The following is an 18,192-nucleotide window of genomic DNA, read 5'->3' on the forward strand; positions in this document are numbered from 1 at the left end:
TGTGATGTGGCTGTCTGAAGATGGCATAGAAAAAAAAGTGACATAATTAGAAAATAGTCAGCTAGATTACTGAAAAATAAATCTTGTGTATCTATTTGATTAAACTAAAAATTATGACAAATTATTAAGAGACAGTCACATTGATTGGAAATTTGGATAAGTACAAATGATTCGTTGTAAAATTTCATTGGGATAGATCCAAGAAGAGAGATGAAATGGAAATAGATGGTAGAAAGGGATACATGAAGTAAGCACATCAAGCTGGCTGAAGAAGACATATAAAAGAAATAAGAGAAAGAGGTTAAGGGAGAAGTTAACAGCTGAAAGTCAGATGAGGAAGTAGTTAGTTGAATTGGATTGATGAGTTTGAACTCTTGTATTTCCTATAAATAGCACTCTCTTGCAAATCTGCATCCGAGGTCCTAAGCTCTACTGCCTCCGTCCTTGGGAAATAGAAACTTTTGAAACGGCAAGGGTTTTAATGCACAATTGGTAAACACAAGAGAGAATAATTGGTAGAAGTTAGATAAAGGAAGAGAAAAAAGAGTAAAGTAAGAGAGATGAAGAAAAACAAGTAGTGTTAGTGGATTGTGAGGTCCACTTCATAAAATAGAAAGTTTAGAAAGCGTCTATTTTTAAGAGACCAACCAAAATGAAAATAGTTTCTATTTTTAAGGGACGAAGGTAGTCATATCTGGCGAAACTCTCGACTACTGCTTGGCAGGTCCTGAACCTTATTTTTGCATCAAAAAGTGTATTGAAGTAGGAACCCTCTTTGGGACCTAGGACCTTCACCTAGGCTATTTTCACCAAAGTAAGCATTACATTGGCTCCGCAATTATGACTATACCAACCATGAATGCATACCTTTACTCGATTGATCATAAGAATTAAACAAGCAACCTTCTCACAAGTAGAAATGAGTTTGCTCTTAAAAGTCTTTACAAAGTTCAGCATTCAACTAAATATGGAATAAGATAAAAGAGCCATTTATACTCTTTGCTAAAACAAAGACAATTGAGAAGGCTTGGATAAAAAGCTACAAATCCAGATACTCTAGTCGGCTTAGTAGGATTTTGGGTGGAAATCCACTCGGTCGAGTAGCTTGTTTTGGGATCTTTCATCATGTCTCTACTTGGCTGAGTGTATAACTCTCTAGATTCTTACACTATGTCTTCACTCGGCCGAGTGGGATTTTGGGTAAGACCCACTCGGTCATGTCGATCCTTCCAGAATGCGGCACCTCTCCTCAGCTCAGCCCAGTGACATTTGATCTCATAACTCACTCCATTGAGTCCTTTTCCTCTTCAAGCCAGTCAACCTAAAGACATCAAAAAGACACCTTTCGTGTAGATATGTCAACTTTAAGACCATCTTGCACAATGAAACCAAAATGGATGCAATATAATCAGTCTATCAGGCGACCTTGGGCCAATATGTTGGCACAATGATTCAAACCAAGGAGCCAATTAAAAGTATTGTCGGACCAACACTAAACGTCGAGCCAAAAAGTTCAAAGAGAAATTGTATGAATTAATTCAAGAAGTTTGGCTCAAGAATTGTATAAGAAGGCCACTGAAGATGAAGGATTGACCCACCCAAGTTGCATCATCATCATCATCATTATTTTGAGTAAAGGTTAAAATTGTCCTGAACATATGCTCATTTTACGATTTTGGTCTTGAACTTTATCTTTTGAATTTTTGCATCCCGAGCATTTCAACTTGGATCACAATTGGTCCTACACTAACTGTTCCGTCAATTTTTAACAGTCAACGTTTTTAATCCCGATTTTAACCAACTTAAGCATGTTGATTGTGATTACCAACTCCCTAATTATAACCTTAATTATTTTAAGGAGTTATCATTTAAAATACCAAAATAAATAATATTAAAAAAGAAAATTTCAGTCGGTTGCACACCAAGTGTCTTGGAAGTGGTGGAATTTCAGTCGGAGGTGGTGGTCGCGGTAGATTTTGAGAGGCAGGTGGTGGAATTTGAGTCGGAGATAGTGGTTGCGGTCAATTCTCAGTAGGAGGTGGTGCTTGAGGTTGACTCTCAGTCGGATTCGATGTATTTTCTCGCGGTAGATTTTGAGAGGCAAGTGCTGGTTGAGGTCAATTCTCAGTCGGATTCGATGTATTTTCACTCGGAGGAGGTGGATTTTCAGTCGACGGACGTGCCTTGCTTTGTAGCGCCTTCTTCCTTCTCTCAAACTTCCACCCAGAGTCGTGAGGGTTGCCGTAGCAATGATAGTAAGAGTCATAGACGTACCACCTCTTCTCCTTCCCCTTCTCCTTCTCCTTCTATGTCGACTTATCATTCTCTTTCTCCATCTAGGGTTTCTTCGTTCTTTCGGTTAGGGTTTCTTCGTTCAGCCAATAAACTAGGGTTAGTCGAGAACAAGCTTAGCTCTCCTGCGCCGTCGTCCAGGAATACACTTCACCGTCCGATCGCCGCTCGGAGAACAACGGTGCAGTTGAAGTGTTGGTATAAACTTATTTCTTACTCTTCGTTTTCGTTTTTAATATTATTTATTTTGGCATTTTAAATGATAACTCCTTAAAAATAATTAAGGTTATAATTAGGGAGTTGGTAATCACAATCAACATGCTTAAGTTGGTCAAAATCGAGATTAAAAATGTTAATTGTTAAAAAATTGACGAAACAATTAGTGTAGGACCGATTGTGATCCGAGTTGAAATGTTCGGGATGCAAAAATTCAAAAGATAAAGTTTATGACCAACATCGTAAAATGGACATTGATACGCTTTGCACGGTTTTAAAGCCATTATTTGGTCTGTTTTTAATGTCAAAATCACAATTCATGTTCATATTTTGTATGTTTTATCTATTTTGGTATTTTGACGTGTTTTGTGAGAAATGTGCATATTTGAGCCCAAAAAGATAGCTAGAAGGCGAAGTTGGAAATCTGAAGATTCTGGGAGCGTCCAACGACCGTTGCAACATCGTCGGCGACCGCTGGCGCCCAACTCAGTAGCGGCCCGCTCCGGGAAAGTTGTGCATGGAATGAAGACACGCCCAGCGACCACTGGGAAGTGCGTGGCGACCGCTACAAAGAGTCTAGAGAGTTACGGGATGACAGCCAGTGACCGCTGAAACAAGTGCAGCGACCGCTGCCCAAGAGTCAGAAGCCTCGGACCAACCCACAGCGACTGCTGGGAAAAAGCGGCGAGCAGTTTTTTGCCCTACTTTCTCTCCAAGATTTACCATATTTTGCAACCCTTTTCCTTATTTGAAGAGGACGAATTTTCTGCTATAAATACCCCCTCAAGCTTCATCATTAGGATCCTTTTATGCAACATATTTTCCAGAGATTAAAAGTTAGAGTACTTCATTGTGCAAGGAGTTGAAGAAGGATTCAAGATCATAAAAGCTACAAGGATTCAACTTTTGGGTTTTAGTTGCTTTAGTTTTATGTTTTCATTGTCTTCTCTTCAATCTATGTTTTTAGATTATTCTATCACGTGTAACTAAATTCATAGGATTTTAGGGACGTGTTAGTAACGACTTTAGTTATACAATTCCTTTTTCTATTTAATATCCGTTTGTTCTTACTTTGTTTCTTCCTTAAGTTGTTGGATAATGCTTCACGTTTGAGTGACACATTCTGTGATGAATTAATATAACTTGCTACATAATCGTGAGAGGAGGTTGACGAGTTAAGTCCACTTAATAGACACTACAATTAGTTTCCTTTAAAACGGCACTGTTAATTGATAGTGAGGACTTTTTAAGGGTCTTATGAGCTTTTAGGAGTTACGTATTTAGGATTGACAACCCTAATGTTTGTAACCAACGTTTGCATCGCATGTGCATAAACTAGGCGACTCGTTCTATCAAAGTAAGAACTGTGCTAGGGTATTGTAGTTGGAATTTGTATAACCATAACTGTGAATGCACATCCCTAGAATTCCCTTATCTCTATACTTTTATCTCCGTGATTTATTTACAATTAGTTGTTTATTGCTTTTAAACTTTTCTTTGTTTTCAAAAATTCCCAAATCTTTCGGTTTTCCAAATAGTGACTGAGTTTTAGTAGAGGATAGACCGCCTATGTTTGTTTTTCCCGTGATCAATATCCGGTACTAACTTTTAGCTATACTATTCCTACTCTATATACTTGCCGGTATTTATAGTGCTAATAAAAAATGTATCAGACATATATTCAGGACCAATTTTGGTCTTTACTCAATTTTTTTTTAAGTTGCATCAATTTAATTGCACGTGAATGAGCTAAAACATAGAGGACGAAAATGCTCATTGTTGGACATAAATCAAGAGTTTCCTTCAATTATTTTTGATAATTTGTTTTAAGTTAATTCATATTAATTAATTTTGATTTGTGTTTCTTCTACCATATAGGTTTTCATTTTCTTTTCTTTTTTTTGGTAATATAGGTTTTCATTTTCTTATAGCATTAGGTTTTACTTTGCCTATTTAAAGACATGTAAAAAATGTTTTTGATAATCTAACATCTTTGATCAATAATATTTGAATTTATTAACTTCTTTCTCAAATTGTCAATTCAATTTGAATTATCAAACGAATATTCATTTCCTTTATTGCATCAATTCTAGCAGTCCATGTTTTTGAATCCGTTGAAGTTGGGTGAATATCCATCTGACCTAAATTCAAGAAATATGGTCACTCGTTGGGCCGCATGGACTCATTCAAGTTTGCACTTACAGTTGTTCGGGGTTCACTTTAAAGAAGAACATCATTTGTTCAAGTTACTATTAAGTCTTCTGCGGTACTATGAGTAAAATATTTACCAACTACAATTACTAGTAATCATATCTAATTATACAACTTCATTATTTAAGGTCTCATTGCCGTGAGTAGGAATACCCGTGCAACCCGCAATAAAATTATATGGTTAGAGTTGGAAATTTCTACCGTAATAAAATTACAACCCAAATAACCTGCAATTCAAACCTTTTGGGGTTAAAATTAAATATTTATAATTTTGATAAAAATCACACCAAACCCATGCTCAATTAACTCATTGAGCTAACCCGAGGACATCCTTGATTAAAAATTATGATAAAAAACTTTTACTCCATTCGTCCGTGAAATAATGTCTCATTTTGCTATTTTAGGATGTCTGTGATTTCTAGTCTCATTTGTTTTTTTTCCATTTTAGATAAGGGGACTCACAATTCACCTAACTCCACTCACATTCTAGTATAAAATTAATATAGAAAAATGGGTAAACTTTTCTCCCACTCATTTTCTTATTTTTCTTCAAAATCAAATAATTTCTTAAATTTTATACAGTACCAAATTAAAATGGGACTATAAACTACGGATGGACGTAGTACTTAATGTTATGTAGTGGCGGACACAATAAGGAGGGAGGAAGGGCTTAAGCCCGTCCCAAGAACTATTTTTTTTGTTTTTTCTACTTAATTTTTTCAAAACAAATTCTCAAACACTCTTTAGCCCCTGCTAAGTTAATCGTATTAGAGAGTAAATCATCAAAAATGGAATAACAAAAGGGGCTAAACTGAGTTTTTGGAATCAAAATTGCAGAGGTGAATTTTTTGAGAGGAAAAGGGTTGTCATCGTTTTGAGGAAGAAGACACCTTTTTACAAAAGTTAACAATATTATATTTGTAATAGTAAAAAGTTTTATCGAACGAAGTGTAGATATTGGGACTAGTTCTAATAAACTGCCTTGTTTCACAAACACAAAAGTATAATCAATTTAAAATTTTTAATAACGTTTTCTGTTTACAACATTCTAAATTAATAATTTACCTTTTTTACCAAAAAATTAGCACAATATTATTTTAGAGAGTGTAACAACATTCTAAATTGATAATTTAGCCTTTTTTAGCCAAAAATTTGCCACAATATTTTCGGTCATTTACAAAAAGAATTGATAAGTATATTTATAATAATATATTTAATGTGTTGTTTTCTATATGTAAATTGACTACTATTCATGTACTATTTGATTTGAGTTTAAGAATTGGTGTATTTAGTTTGATTTAGAGTTTAGTTCACATTTAATTTTAATATTATCTATCTTTTGTTTATATTTACGGCATGGTTATATTTTAAATTATATACTCTTTTAGAATAAGATATACTCTCTTCATCCGTAAAATGTTGTCTACTTTTGCTATTTTAGTACGTCCGTGAAATGTTGTCCACTTTGCATTTTTTTCGATATTTAGTAAATGAAGCACTTTTTCCACTAACTCATTATATTCACATCCTATTATAAAACTAATACAACTATATACCAAGTTTCACTAACTTTTTTCATTCACTTTTCTTCACATTTCTTAAAACTTGCGCCGAGTTCAATGTGGAAAATATTTCGCGGACGAAGGGAGTAATATTTATTCATTTTTGTGGCTGTATTTGTATTTTTTTTAATATATTATTTTTATTAAATATATTTATTTATTTATTGAGTATAATATGTAGTGTAATGAAGCCCCGCTAACAATATTTTATGCGTTCGCAACTGATGTCATGACAAAGTAAGTGGTTAGTTAGTCACCCGAAGGCCAAAGGCAAGACCACCTACATTTGGTTTCCTCAAACCAGTAAAAGCATGCCACGTCATATTCAGGTCCCACCAATCACCGGGAAATCAATACAAGCCGGCGTCTTTGAGCTCATTTGCAGAATCTTCAAGCGCAATTAAGCTAATGACGTAAGGGTAGTTTAGGTAATACAAATTTAACGTGCAGAATTCTGAGCAAAAACCCTGGGGCGTAATTAAACTGAACAGAAAATTCACACTAACCAAAATTTGATCCATCGATCGGATATTTGTCTCGTCCTTCATCAATGGCCGCCCCCTTCTTTTCTACGCCTTTCCAACCTTTTGTTTACCAGGTTAATTTTCTCTTTTATACGAGTAAATTGTCTGCGGATTTATATGCGTTTATGTATAAATCTCTGTGTGTGCTTGGATTTCCGAAATCTGGATTCGATATTTCTCAATGAATTAGGATTTTAGTTGGGTGGTTTTTGAATTACTGCGTGAATTGGTGATGACTTGTTATGCTTTTCTGTGTCTTGGTGAAATGGACTGTGATCTGAAAAAGTTGAGATAGAATCTCCTCATTCTTATTTGGGCTGCTAGGGTTGTTGAAAAGTGTCTGTTTTTGGCTAGTTTAACAGCTGAAATGCACTTCTATCAGCACATAGCTAGTGTATCAATGCTTTTGCATCAAACACTTTTTAAATTCAGTTCCTTAAATTGATTAAGTTAAGGGTGCTGTGCCACCTGCTGATCACATTCGGTTGTCTCAGAAGTGGGATGCCAGCCATTGTTACTTCAGACTGCGTGACATGGCTTTCGTTAATCGGGTTATCGGTGTGTAAAATTGTGGGACTGAGCCCAAATCAATTTGACTAGGGTTATTAATTGGTTAACCAAGAATCTGAAATCTCGGTTCTCGGTTCCTGCTAGCCTTTGACTGGAAACAACCTTCTCAACAAACAGATCCTAACAAAAGACCAGACTTAAATACTCCTAGCACCTTCATCCCTTAAACAACCGAACTGAAACTGGGTGACCGGAACAGTTCAATTACTTAACAACCAAGCAACTAAATGACAAGTCCTAAAAGAGTTCCACCTCCACCACATGCTTACTTGCTTGCATCTTCTATCACTGATAGTACTGGCTAGTGGCTAATCCATATCAGAAATCCACAATCGGTATATGTCATCCTGGGGCTTGATTCGAAGAAGCTAAACCAAGCAAGTTGGCATTCATTTGCTGTAATGCCTGTAACAAGAAGTCCTCTAAGAAAATTTGACACTATAAGAGTGGAAGATCTTTTGATTTCTACATCAGAATTTTTGAGTTGTTTTCTAAAGAACTGTATAACTAATGCACTGCACAATTTCAAAGAAAAATTTCATAGCACTTCTGAACTTTTTTCTTCTCCTTTTGAGATATGTCTTAAGTAAACGAAAAATATCCATAAGCATGATTTGTCAAGTAACTTTGAATTATGATGTTATATTTATATATTATAATACTGAAAATGAAAGTGGTGGTGAAGTATCAATCTTCGACTTCTTACTCCTATTATTACGAAACAACAGTTCAATTTTCTTTAGTTATCTTACATGCTCATCTGTATTCTGTTTCAGAGCCCACAAGATGCTGTAACACCTTTTCAGATACTGGGTGGGGAAGCTCAAATAGTTCAGGTCCATCTCAAGCATTAAACTACTTCTTCTTTTAAGAGGCGAATATCGGATTTTAATAAAATTCATATTTTTGCTGACTTTATCTATGTAGGTAATGTTGAAGCCACAAGAAAAGGTCATTGCGAAGCCTGGTAAGCTATCAATTAATTGCTGCAGAATTATCAATTTTATATTTGTTTTAACCAAAGGTTTTGGCCTTTTGGGTTGCTTTAGATCTATGGACAATCTGAGAACTTACATATCCAATTTCTGATTTTGATTCTTTGAACTTTATGTGATGATGATGATAGAGTTAGGATGAATGAAATAACAAACTGTTCTTAATGATATGAAAATAACTCCTCAAACATGACCGCATAATTGATTACTCAGCTCACGCAAAAGCTGAGCTTATCTCTCAATAATCTGGATGCCTAATTCTGTAAAGAAAAACTATAAATACCCTACTAAGGCCCATATGCATAAGGTTTTCAAGGCCTGTAAATTAAATTAAATTGCTAACTGCTAACTGACTAGTAATTAAAATTAAATTGCAGCTGACTTCCTTCTGCTTGTATAAACTGACCAACCCTCTTACAACTCTGTTGCTATATCAGATGAGAATTGGTAAAAGGTATATAATAATTTATGTTCCTTGGAAAATTAAAGACTTTTCATGTTATATTGACCTGCTTACCAAGATATTAGCATATTTTGCGAACTTAACTCAAAAGATAAGCTTCGCTGTATCTTTTTCATCGTACATAAAGTCAATCACTGACATTAACAGATTTACTGATGTCAAGTGACATTAATTCAATAGAATCTGTTTTGGTGGTACACTGGTACTGAGCACTGACTAATGGTAGCAAATTGGCACGTCAGATCAGGTTCAGATATGTCGTTACATTTAGTAACTATTTATGTTTCTTAGGTTATCTTGATACTTGATGGAGTACACTATGGTAAGGCTTGCCATATATTCTCAAGATCAATTGCACCAAAGAGGATTGATTTTTTTCTCCTCGACTTAATGCATTTTCTCTTAGCACAAACTTTAAGGGTGTTTACTACACTTATCCCCGCATTTTACAATCTAATACTATGATAGTTCCACTCATTAAGGGGGTTTCTAATGGTACCATTGAATTTACTTTTACTTACTCAATTACCAACAAGGCAACAAACATGTGGAAATATAAGTAGGTTTTGGTAGTGATCGTTTCGATACATTAATTACTGCTAGAAAACATACTATATCTGCTGCTTCTTCTTTTTAATCTTATTATTGAAAGGGCAAAAAGTTGCATGGGTACAAGCATTTATATACAGATATCTTGCAGGTTCCTTGTGTTACATGTCTGGGTCAATACAAATGGAAAATGTCTATATGCCTGAAAATGAAGCAGGTGTGTGGCAATGGGTTCTTGGAAAAAGTGTTTCTAGCATAGTACTCCAGAATACTGGTTCGACTGATGGATTCGTAGGAATTGCTGCACCTACTCTTGCAAGAATTCTCCCGGTCTGTTGTTTCTGCAGGGCATTGCTTTACTGGACCATTTTTATTTAACATCAGGCCTTACCTTCTTTTTCATTTACAATCCTATACAGATTGATTTAGCTTTGTTTGGTGGCGAAATGTTGTGTCAGGTATTGATCAATGCTTAACAATTTGCTTAAGGAATAGCTTGATATTTCTCTTGCTCCTTGTCCTTGATATATGGTTAGCGAACTTTTCAGCATCAGAATCTGACATGCCTCATATATATTGTAGCCAGATGCCTTCCTTTGCTCAATAAATGATGTAAAAGTAAATAACACAGTTGATCAGAGGGCACGCAATGTTATTACTAGTGCTGAGGTCAGATTTGGGTTATTTTTCACCCATTTGCATTCACTAGTCATTATTACTTGCCAAATATTATTCATATAGTAATCGTGCTTGCAGGGATTTTTGAGGCAGAAAATATCTGGTCAAGGACTAGCATTTATAGTTGGTGGTGGCTCTGGTACGCCCTCTGAGTTCCATTTGCTAAGAGTTCTTTTTACCTGCTTCCTTAAGTTTTGTCAGCCTAACATATACACTTGTTGTAAGATGATCTAAATCTTGATCATTGCAAATTTCTCGTAACACCTGTATAATTTGGTCGTTTATACACACTCTAGTGTACATAGTTACAGTGCAAATTTGATGCAATAGTTCTGGTCTCCTCCATTGAAATCCACTCTACTACTGCAAAAATGATCCTTATAACAATATAATGTTAACATTCTGTGCAATTACACTGACAGATAAATTTATAATAATTTTGGATGCAATATTGCAAGTCCCTCAGAGACAATAAGTGTCATACTGTCCCCTCTATATGTATCCATAGAATTGATGCATCATATATTCATATCACTGAATCAAGGATGGGATATTTAATACCGTATAAATACCGGTAGTTCAGGGTCCTCGATGGTGCCGGAAACCGCTGTCGATTTACTCTTTCTGTTAGACATCTTTAGGAGTTCAATGAAACGTGTTTTGGATAACTGATTCTGAAGGGCTGATAGTAGAAAATGTACTCTCAGTTCCTCAATGTACATGCGTTGTGTCTGATCTTTTAAATTCAAATCAGATGTAGTCTGCAGGATAAATTAGTTTATTACTTTATTTTGATGCGAGTGCCGGCTAACTGAGCACGCTCCAATTTTATGTAGTTAATTACCGTTACTATGATTTAATTGAAGTAAATAAAATTTAATTAGACAATTCATACTTAATAAAAGTCATTTAAATTTGTTCGTTTTCCAAATGCAGTAATTAGATCTTATTTTTTGTGGACTTAACTTAATAAAGATCTTCGTTCCAATGACCTAAATGTATCATACCTACATTGACTATAAATGTACTTAATAGCACATAGAATTATACAATGAACTAACGAAGAATTGAAAAGCTTCTTCGGATGTCTTTCCAGGATGTCTTTCCACGTACATTAACTACAAATGTATTTAAACCTGCACATATTTAAACAATGAACTAGTCACACGCATACATTAACTATATATGTACTTAAAACGCACGCACATTTCCACAAAGTGAACTAAATGTCATATACGTACATTAACAATAAATGTACTTAAACAAACGCACATTTATGCCAGAATCGTTCCGAAACGAATTATTACTTGATTTGATAGTTGTAAAGTGAATATGAATGATTAGATACTCAGGTAGACTTGCCCATTCAATTAAGTTCATCTTGTACTAATGAAGTTGATTTTTTGTTTTGATCTCTCTGGTGCTTTTAGTTGTACAGAAAAATCTCGAGGTGGGTGAAGTTCTAGCAGTTGATGTCGCTAGCATTGTTGCAGTGTCAGCATCAGTAAATCTACAAATCAAATATAATGGTCCTATGAGAAGGGTGCTCTTTGGGGTGAGTATCTGTGTGTTCTTATTCCCAAGATATGTTGTACATGATTTTTTTCCGGGAGATGTGCTGAGCTTATGTTTCCGGGAGATGTGCTGAGCTTATGTTTCCTTGATATGTTTTTTCCTGTCATTATTTCGAAGGTAGTGTAAAGCCTGAACAAGGTCTTTATAGTTGAGAAGTTATATTTGAAAGGTTCAGGAAAAATATACTTGAATGTGTTTTATGTAAGGAGAAGTGGTTTACAGACGTCATGAGTGGGATTTTTTTTTCAGCAATGCTTAGTTTTGTACTACTCCTAATCTGACAACTTATGTTGACATTTCAATGTTGATATGGGACCAGTTTACAATTTTTTTCTTTTAGATGAACTTTTAACTTTCATGTTGGTTATCTATCTGTAATCGGATGTTGTTGTACCTGAAACAATGCAAGAACTGCTACTAATTTTTCTTAAGAAAGCAAATTGAAAGAAGTTGAACGACTAATTAGTGCTGGCCATGATTTGATCTATATACTTAGTAGGAATTACTTAGGCCATCATTAGGTGCATCTATGAAAGTTCTTGGTGAATTTGACTTACTATTTGGGTAACATTGCCTGCTTTTGTTGCAGGGTGACAATTTGGTCACTGCTATTATAACCGGGCCTGGTATTGTCTTCATCCAGAGCATGCCCTTTCATCGGCTTTCCCAGCGCATTGCTAGGTAATCTCTCTCAAGGCCATCAATCTTGGAATCATATGAAAATCGTAGATCTATTTTCATTAAGAAAAAAAAAATCACGGTACATTCATTTAATTTTGTTTATTTGTAATCTACAGGGCTGTCACATCTCCAAATATGAGGGACAATCCCAAATTTTTCTTCCAGATAGCAATCTTTTTCTTTCTAGCGTATGTTGTTGTTGTGTCATCACTAATCTTGACAGACATATGAAGAACCCTATTTTCATATTCATTTCTCAGATTTAGATGATATTGAAGTTGTTTCCAATTTCAAGATGAATGAAATAGATGGAATTGTAACATGATGGAGATGTAAAGAACATTAGCACTTGTCTTGTAACTTAGAGCCCCCCTCTTTGAATCCAATTATCAAATTTGGACTTGCTATGCTGCCTAAATATAAACTACCAAAGTTATTCGATTGTTAGATTAAATTCTTTGCTAGCCTGCTCTTTGACTCTACTACTTTTGTTGTGATAAAACCAGAAGTAAAATGTAGATGGTATAAATTATTTGTTTGGAACACAAATTTAAAGTTATGATCACTTTACAAAAACAATACTCCAATATTCCAATAGAGTTACCTGGTCTTGTGAATTCTAGTTGTTTTGTCCTTAAAAAAATAAATATTTGTTTGAAATGACATGAATTTTAATAAATAGAATGAAAAAGTGATCGAATGATTATTAGTGGAAAATGAGTTCCACCATATTAAACATAAAAAAAAAGTTTCTTAAAATAGAAAGTTTTTAATTTTAAGGATAACAAAAATGGATATAGTTTCAATTTTTTGAATTAGAAATTTAAAGGTCGCGTTATGGTTTACTCGAACTTGATTTCACTTTATTTTAGGGCTGGCAATTTTCGACACGACACGATAATCCGACACGAATCCGCACGAAATTATTGGGTTGGGGTCAAGTCTTATTGGATCCGTGTCCTTATCGGGTTGACCCATTAAGAACCCGATAATTTCGGGTTGGGTTCGGGTCGGATACGGGTAACCCATTAAGAAATAATATTATTATTTTTATTATTATTTAAAAATATATATATTACTTTAATTTTTTAATTTCTTATAGATTAAATTTAAATAGTATAAAATGAATTTTAATTGTGTATATTAGGTTAAAAATTAAGGTTTAATCGTGTAATATTAGGTTTTAATCGTGTAATATCAGGTTCGGGTTGTTATCGTGTCGTGTCAACCCATATTATATCGTGTCGATAACGGGTTCGTGTCGGGTGCGGGTCGTGTTCGGATTTGAAGGTAGCAGGTCGGGTTCGTGTTCGGATTTACAGTTTCCTTAACAGGTCGGGTTCAGGTTAGACCTTATTGGGTTGGGTCATTATCAGGTTGACCCGATAACGACCCAATCCGCACGATTTGCCAGCCCTACTTTATTTATTGCGAAGAAGATTATTATTGAGATAAAAATAATAGACAACAAAAATACCAATCCAACTTTTCACTTTAATAATTGAGAACAAGATAAGGGACTATAGAAGAACAATTGAAATGATCGAACAAGAATGAGATATCTTTGAGGGAAGAAGATAAAAGAGGGTTTGAGAGAATTGCGTGAGAATCTTTTACTGAACTCAAGAAGCAACTACAAATCACACTCTCTACAACGAATTATCTAAACTATTTATACACATCAATAAACTAAGCAAGTGAACAAGAGCTTCACTTCTTGATCAGTTACAACCGCTATGAACTAACATCAAACGGCTAGTTGCCGTTGAATCAGCTCGTAATTGATAACTGCCTTAACGGGTACTTTCCTTTCTCCTTGATCAAGCCTTCTACTTACTCCTTGATCAAGTTGCAGCTCTACCGTAGCTTATGCCTTGATCAGCCAATAATACCAACAATCTCCACCTTGGCTGGTCATGGCTTGATGTCCTCAAACTTTACCGTATGCAAACCAATGAGCTTGCAGCAATATTGAAACTTTTCCTTGCTCAACGGTTTTGTAAGCATATCAGCAGGGTTGTGGGCAGTGTCAATCTTTACCACCCTAATCCTGCCAGTCTCCACCTCATCCCTTATGAAGTGCAACCTTACATCAATGTGCTTGCTGCGCTCATGAAACATTTAGTGCTTAGCAAGACATAAGGCTCCACTGTTTTCACAATGCACTGAAATTGCTTTCTGCTCCACCCCAAATTCAGCTACAAGTCCAAGCAGCCACTTTGCTTCTTTTACTGCCGAAGTCAATGACATATACTCAGCTTCGGTTGTTGATAAAGCAACTACATTTTGCAGACTTGATTTCCAACATATGGCTGATCCAAACAAGGTGAAATTATAACAAGTTTGCGACCTTCTTGTGTCAATGCTAGCAGCATAATCTGAGTCACAATAGCCTACTAGAGGCTCCTCCTCAGCTCCACCTACATCAGTGAACAATATGCCTAGCTTATCTGCCCCTACGAGATATCTGAGTGTCCATTTAAGTGCACTCCAATGCTGTCTGCCAAAATCAGCCATATGTCGACTTGTTGTGCTTATAGCATGAGCTATATCAGGCCTTGTACATATCATCAAGTACATCAAGCTCCCCACAACGTTGGAGTAAGGCACCAAATCCATCTCTCACCTCTTCATCTGTATTAGCACTCTGATTCTTTGACAGTTTGAAGTGCATAGCCATGGGTGTTGATGTACTTCTCATATTCTCAACCCTGAACTTCTTTAGAGTTTTATGGATGTAATCAGACTGGAATAGCCACAACTTCTTCTTTTTCCTGTCTCTCACTATATCCATACCAAGAATCCTGCTTGCACTTCCAAGATCCTTCATCTCAAAATCTGATTTGAGCTGCTGTTTCACCTTCCTTATCTCTTCCATGTCAGGTCATGAGATGAGCATATCATCAACATATAACAGGAGATAGATAGGTGATTTGTTCTTCTGTTTCTTAACAAACACACAACTATCATAAAGTGATCTTGTGAAGCCCAAATTTGCCAAACTTTCTCCAAACTTCAGATACCATTGTCTGCTGGACTGTTTCAGACCATAAATACTTTTCTTGAGCATACACACTTTATTCTCAGAACCAGGAACTTCAAAACCTTGTGGTTGAGCCATGTATATAGTTTCCTCAAGATCTCCATTAAGAAAGACTCTCTTGACATCAAGTTGCTCTAGTTCCCAACCTTTCTTAGTTGCCACTGCTAACAAGATCCAGATGGAATTGTGCTTTACAACAGGGGAGTATACTTCATTGAAGTCTATCCCTTCCTCCTGGTTGAAACATTTTGCAACTAGCCTTGCTTTAAACCTTATCCTTTGTGCATCTGCAGATTTTATTTTATTCTTGAATACCCATTTGCATCCAATGATCTTTCTGAATTCTGCCTTCTCAACTAAGATCCACGTCTTGTTGCTTATAAGAGATTCAATCTCCTCTCTCATTGCTTGAATTCACTGATTCCTTTCTGGACCATTCACAACTTCAGTGTATGTAGCAGGCTCAGAAGACTCCATCTGCTCAGCAATGTGTAATGCATAATAGAGCATTTCATAATCATCAAACCTTGCTGGTGGCCTCACATTAACTCTTCTAGGTCTGTTTCTGGCTATCTGATGTTGCTGTGGGCTATCTTGCTATTCCATCATATCCTTTTTCTCAGATTCTTGGCCTTCTTGTGCTCCACCTGCTTCGTCTGCTTCAATACTGACCCTCCCAGATGAAGAGCTTGGTTCATCATTTGTCAGAGAAGCATTATCATCAACACTTCTGTTATCACCCTTGCCGTCAGAAAGGGCATGTTGTCTTCAAGAAAAACAACATCTCTGCTAATTATCACCTTTTTATTGCCAGGTTCAATGCACCATAACCTGTAACCTTTTACACCCTTTTGATATCCACGCATGACACACTGTAATGCTTTAGCTTGTAATTTTCCTTGTCTCAGGTGGGCAAATGCCTTGCAACCAAATGGTTTGAGCCTTGAATAGTCTGGTGTTGAGCCATACCACTTCTCATCCGATATTGAGCCCTTTATGGCTGAAGAGGGACACTTATTCAAGTAGTAAGCTGCTGTACTTACTGCCTCTGCCCAGAATTCCTTCCCTGCACCAGAAGATGATAAAAGACACCTCACCCTCTCAAACAAAGTACGATTCATTCTCTCTGCAACTCCATTCTGTTGGGGGTTTGCTGGAACAGTTCTGTGCCCCTTGCTTTTGCAGAAATAATCAAACTCCTTAGATAGGTATTCAAGGCCATTGTCTGTTCTTAGTATCTTTGGTGGTCTGCCCTTCTCATTCTCCATCTTATTACACCAATTCTTGAAACTCAGAAAAGCCTCAGACTTCTCCTTCAAGATATAAACCTAGACTTTTCTTGAAAAATCGTCTATTATAGTCATATAGTATTTTCCTCCACCTAGGCTCCTGACTTTAGAGGTGAAGTTGAAGTGTGAATACTTGCTGGAAATGATTGTTTCTTTGCCTTTCCAAGCAAGCAATCTTCACATCTGCTCATCTTTTCCACATCAGCAACTTCAATCAGCTTCTTCTGGATCAAGGCTTTCAGAGTGCCTTCAGCTGGATGTGCCAGCCTGAGATGCCACTGCCTTACATCAGATCTTGTGGAGACATTAGCTTCACCAATAATTGCAGTAGCCTGCAAGTAATACAAGCTTCCACCTCTCTGAGCCACCATCTTGACATCCTGTCCTTTGCAGATCTTCATTACTCCATTCTCAAAGATAAAGGAGTAACCCTTTCTTTCAAGAGTGCCTAGGGATATAAGATTTCTCTTTACTTCTGGTATATATCTCACCTCAGAAAGAATCTTGGTTGCTCCATCAGCCAGCCCCAGTTTGATGCTGCCTATTCCTTTGATGTTACATGAGTTGTTGTTGCCAAGAAAAACTGATCCATGACATTGCACAAGATCATGAAACCAGTCAAGATGCGGGCATATATGAAAGGAGCATCCGAAGTCCATAATCCAAGACCCCTTCTCAATTTTATCCATTACATTCATCACCTCTGCAGCTTCTTCTCCATCACTGCTGATCATGTTTGAATGAGACTTGTTTTCAGAGGCTAGCTTCTTTTTCCATCCAAAGCAATCCTTCTTCAAGTGCCCTGGTTTCTTACACCAACGGCAAGATCTAGTCTCCTTCAGTCCAGAGACTTCAGGCTTGAATTCATCAGCCTTTTTCTTGAACTTTTTCTTGCTTTACTTCTTGATGTTGAGAGATTCTGGCTGGTGATCATTGCCCTTATGATTTCCTTTCTGCAATTCCTTTGCCATGAGAGCCGAATGAACTTCATTGTAGGTAATATCTTTATCCCTCCCATAGAGAATTGCATCTCTCAGCTAGTCATATGAATTAGGAAGGGCATTGAGCACTAGGATAGCCTTATCCTCATCACTGATCTTGACATCCACAGCCTCAAGATCGTCCACTGACTTGCAGAAATCTTCAAGTTCCTTCATGATGGATTTATCTTCAGAGAAGCTGTATGAGTACAACCTTCTCTTCATGTAAAGGCGGTTGGCTAGTGACTTAGCCATGTAAACATTATCCAGCCTTTTCAGAATTCCAGATGCAGTTGTCTTTCCCTGAACCTCGCGCAAAACCTTATCTCCAAGGCATAATATCACTGTGCTAAGGGCCTTTAGCTGCATATCCTCCATCTTCGCTCGTGTCTTCTCATCTGGTGCAGGAGCCTTGCCCTTCTCATCAGAGTCAGCCGATGCAAGGACCGCGGCCAAACCCTGCTGCACCAGAACCGCCTTCATCTTCATTTTCCATAAACCGTAATCATTCTTGCCAGAAAACTTCTCAACTTCTAGCCTAGCCGCCATTGCAGCACCGTTTAA

General features: G+C 36.5%; 1 protein-coding gene across 1 annotated transcript; it reads left to right on the forward strand.

Annotated features, from left to right (window-relative positions):
* Window positions 1-6,552: 6,552 nt before the first annotated feature.
* Window positions 6,553-12,734, forward strand: LOC121795699. The gene is made up of 10 exons (XM_042194277.1): window positions 6,553-6,879; window positions 8,152-8,211; window positions 8,303-8,342; window positions 9,534-9,712; window positions 9,802-9,840; window positions 9,965-10,051; window positions 10,139-10,199; window positions 11,491-11,615; window positions 12,225-12,316; window positions 12,433-12,734. The coding sequence occupies exons 1-10, from the start codon at window positions 6,832-6,834 to the stop codon at window positions 12,545-12,547; spliced, it is 846 nt and encodes a 281-aa protein (XP_042050211.1). The 5' UTR covers window positions 6,553-6,831; the 3' UTR covers window positions 12,548-12,734.
* Window positions 12,735-18,192: the final 5,458 nt, after the last annotated feature.

This window comes from Salvia splendens, chromosome 3, assembly GCF_004379255.2.
Source record: "Salvia splendens isolate huo1 chromosome 3, SspV2, whole genome shotgun sequence".
NCBI classification, from domain to species: Eukaryota; Viridiplantae; Streptophyta; class Magnoliopsida; order Lamiales; family Lamiaceae; genus Salvia; species Salvia splendens.

Coding starts and splice junctions, on each gene's coding strand:
- LOC121795699 (XM_042194277.1), top strand. CDS start 6,832: ATGGCCGCCCCCTTCTTTTCTACGCCTTTCCAACCTTTTGTTTACCAG. Junction 6,880..8,151: donor TCCAACCTTTTGTTTACCAG/GTTAATTTTCTC, acceptor ATTCTGTTTCAG/AGCCCACAAGATGCTGTAAC. Junction 8,212..8,302: donor GGGAAGCTCAAATAGTTCAG/GTCCATCTCAAG, acceptor TTATCTATGTAG/GTAATGTTGAAGCCACAAGA.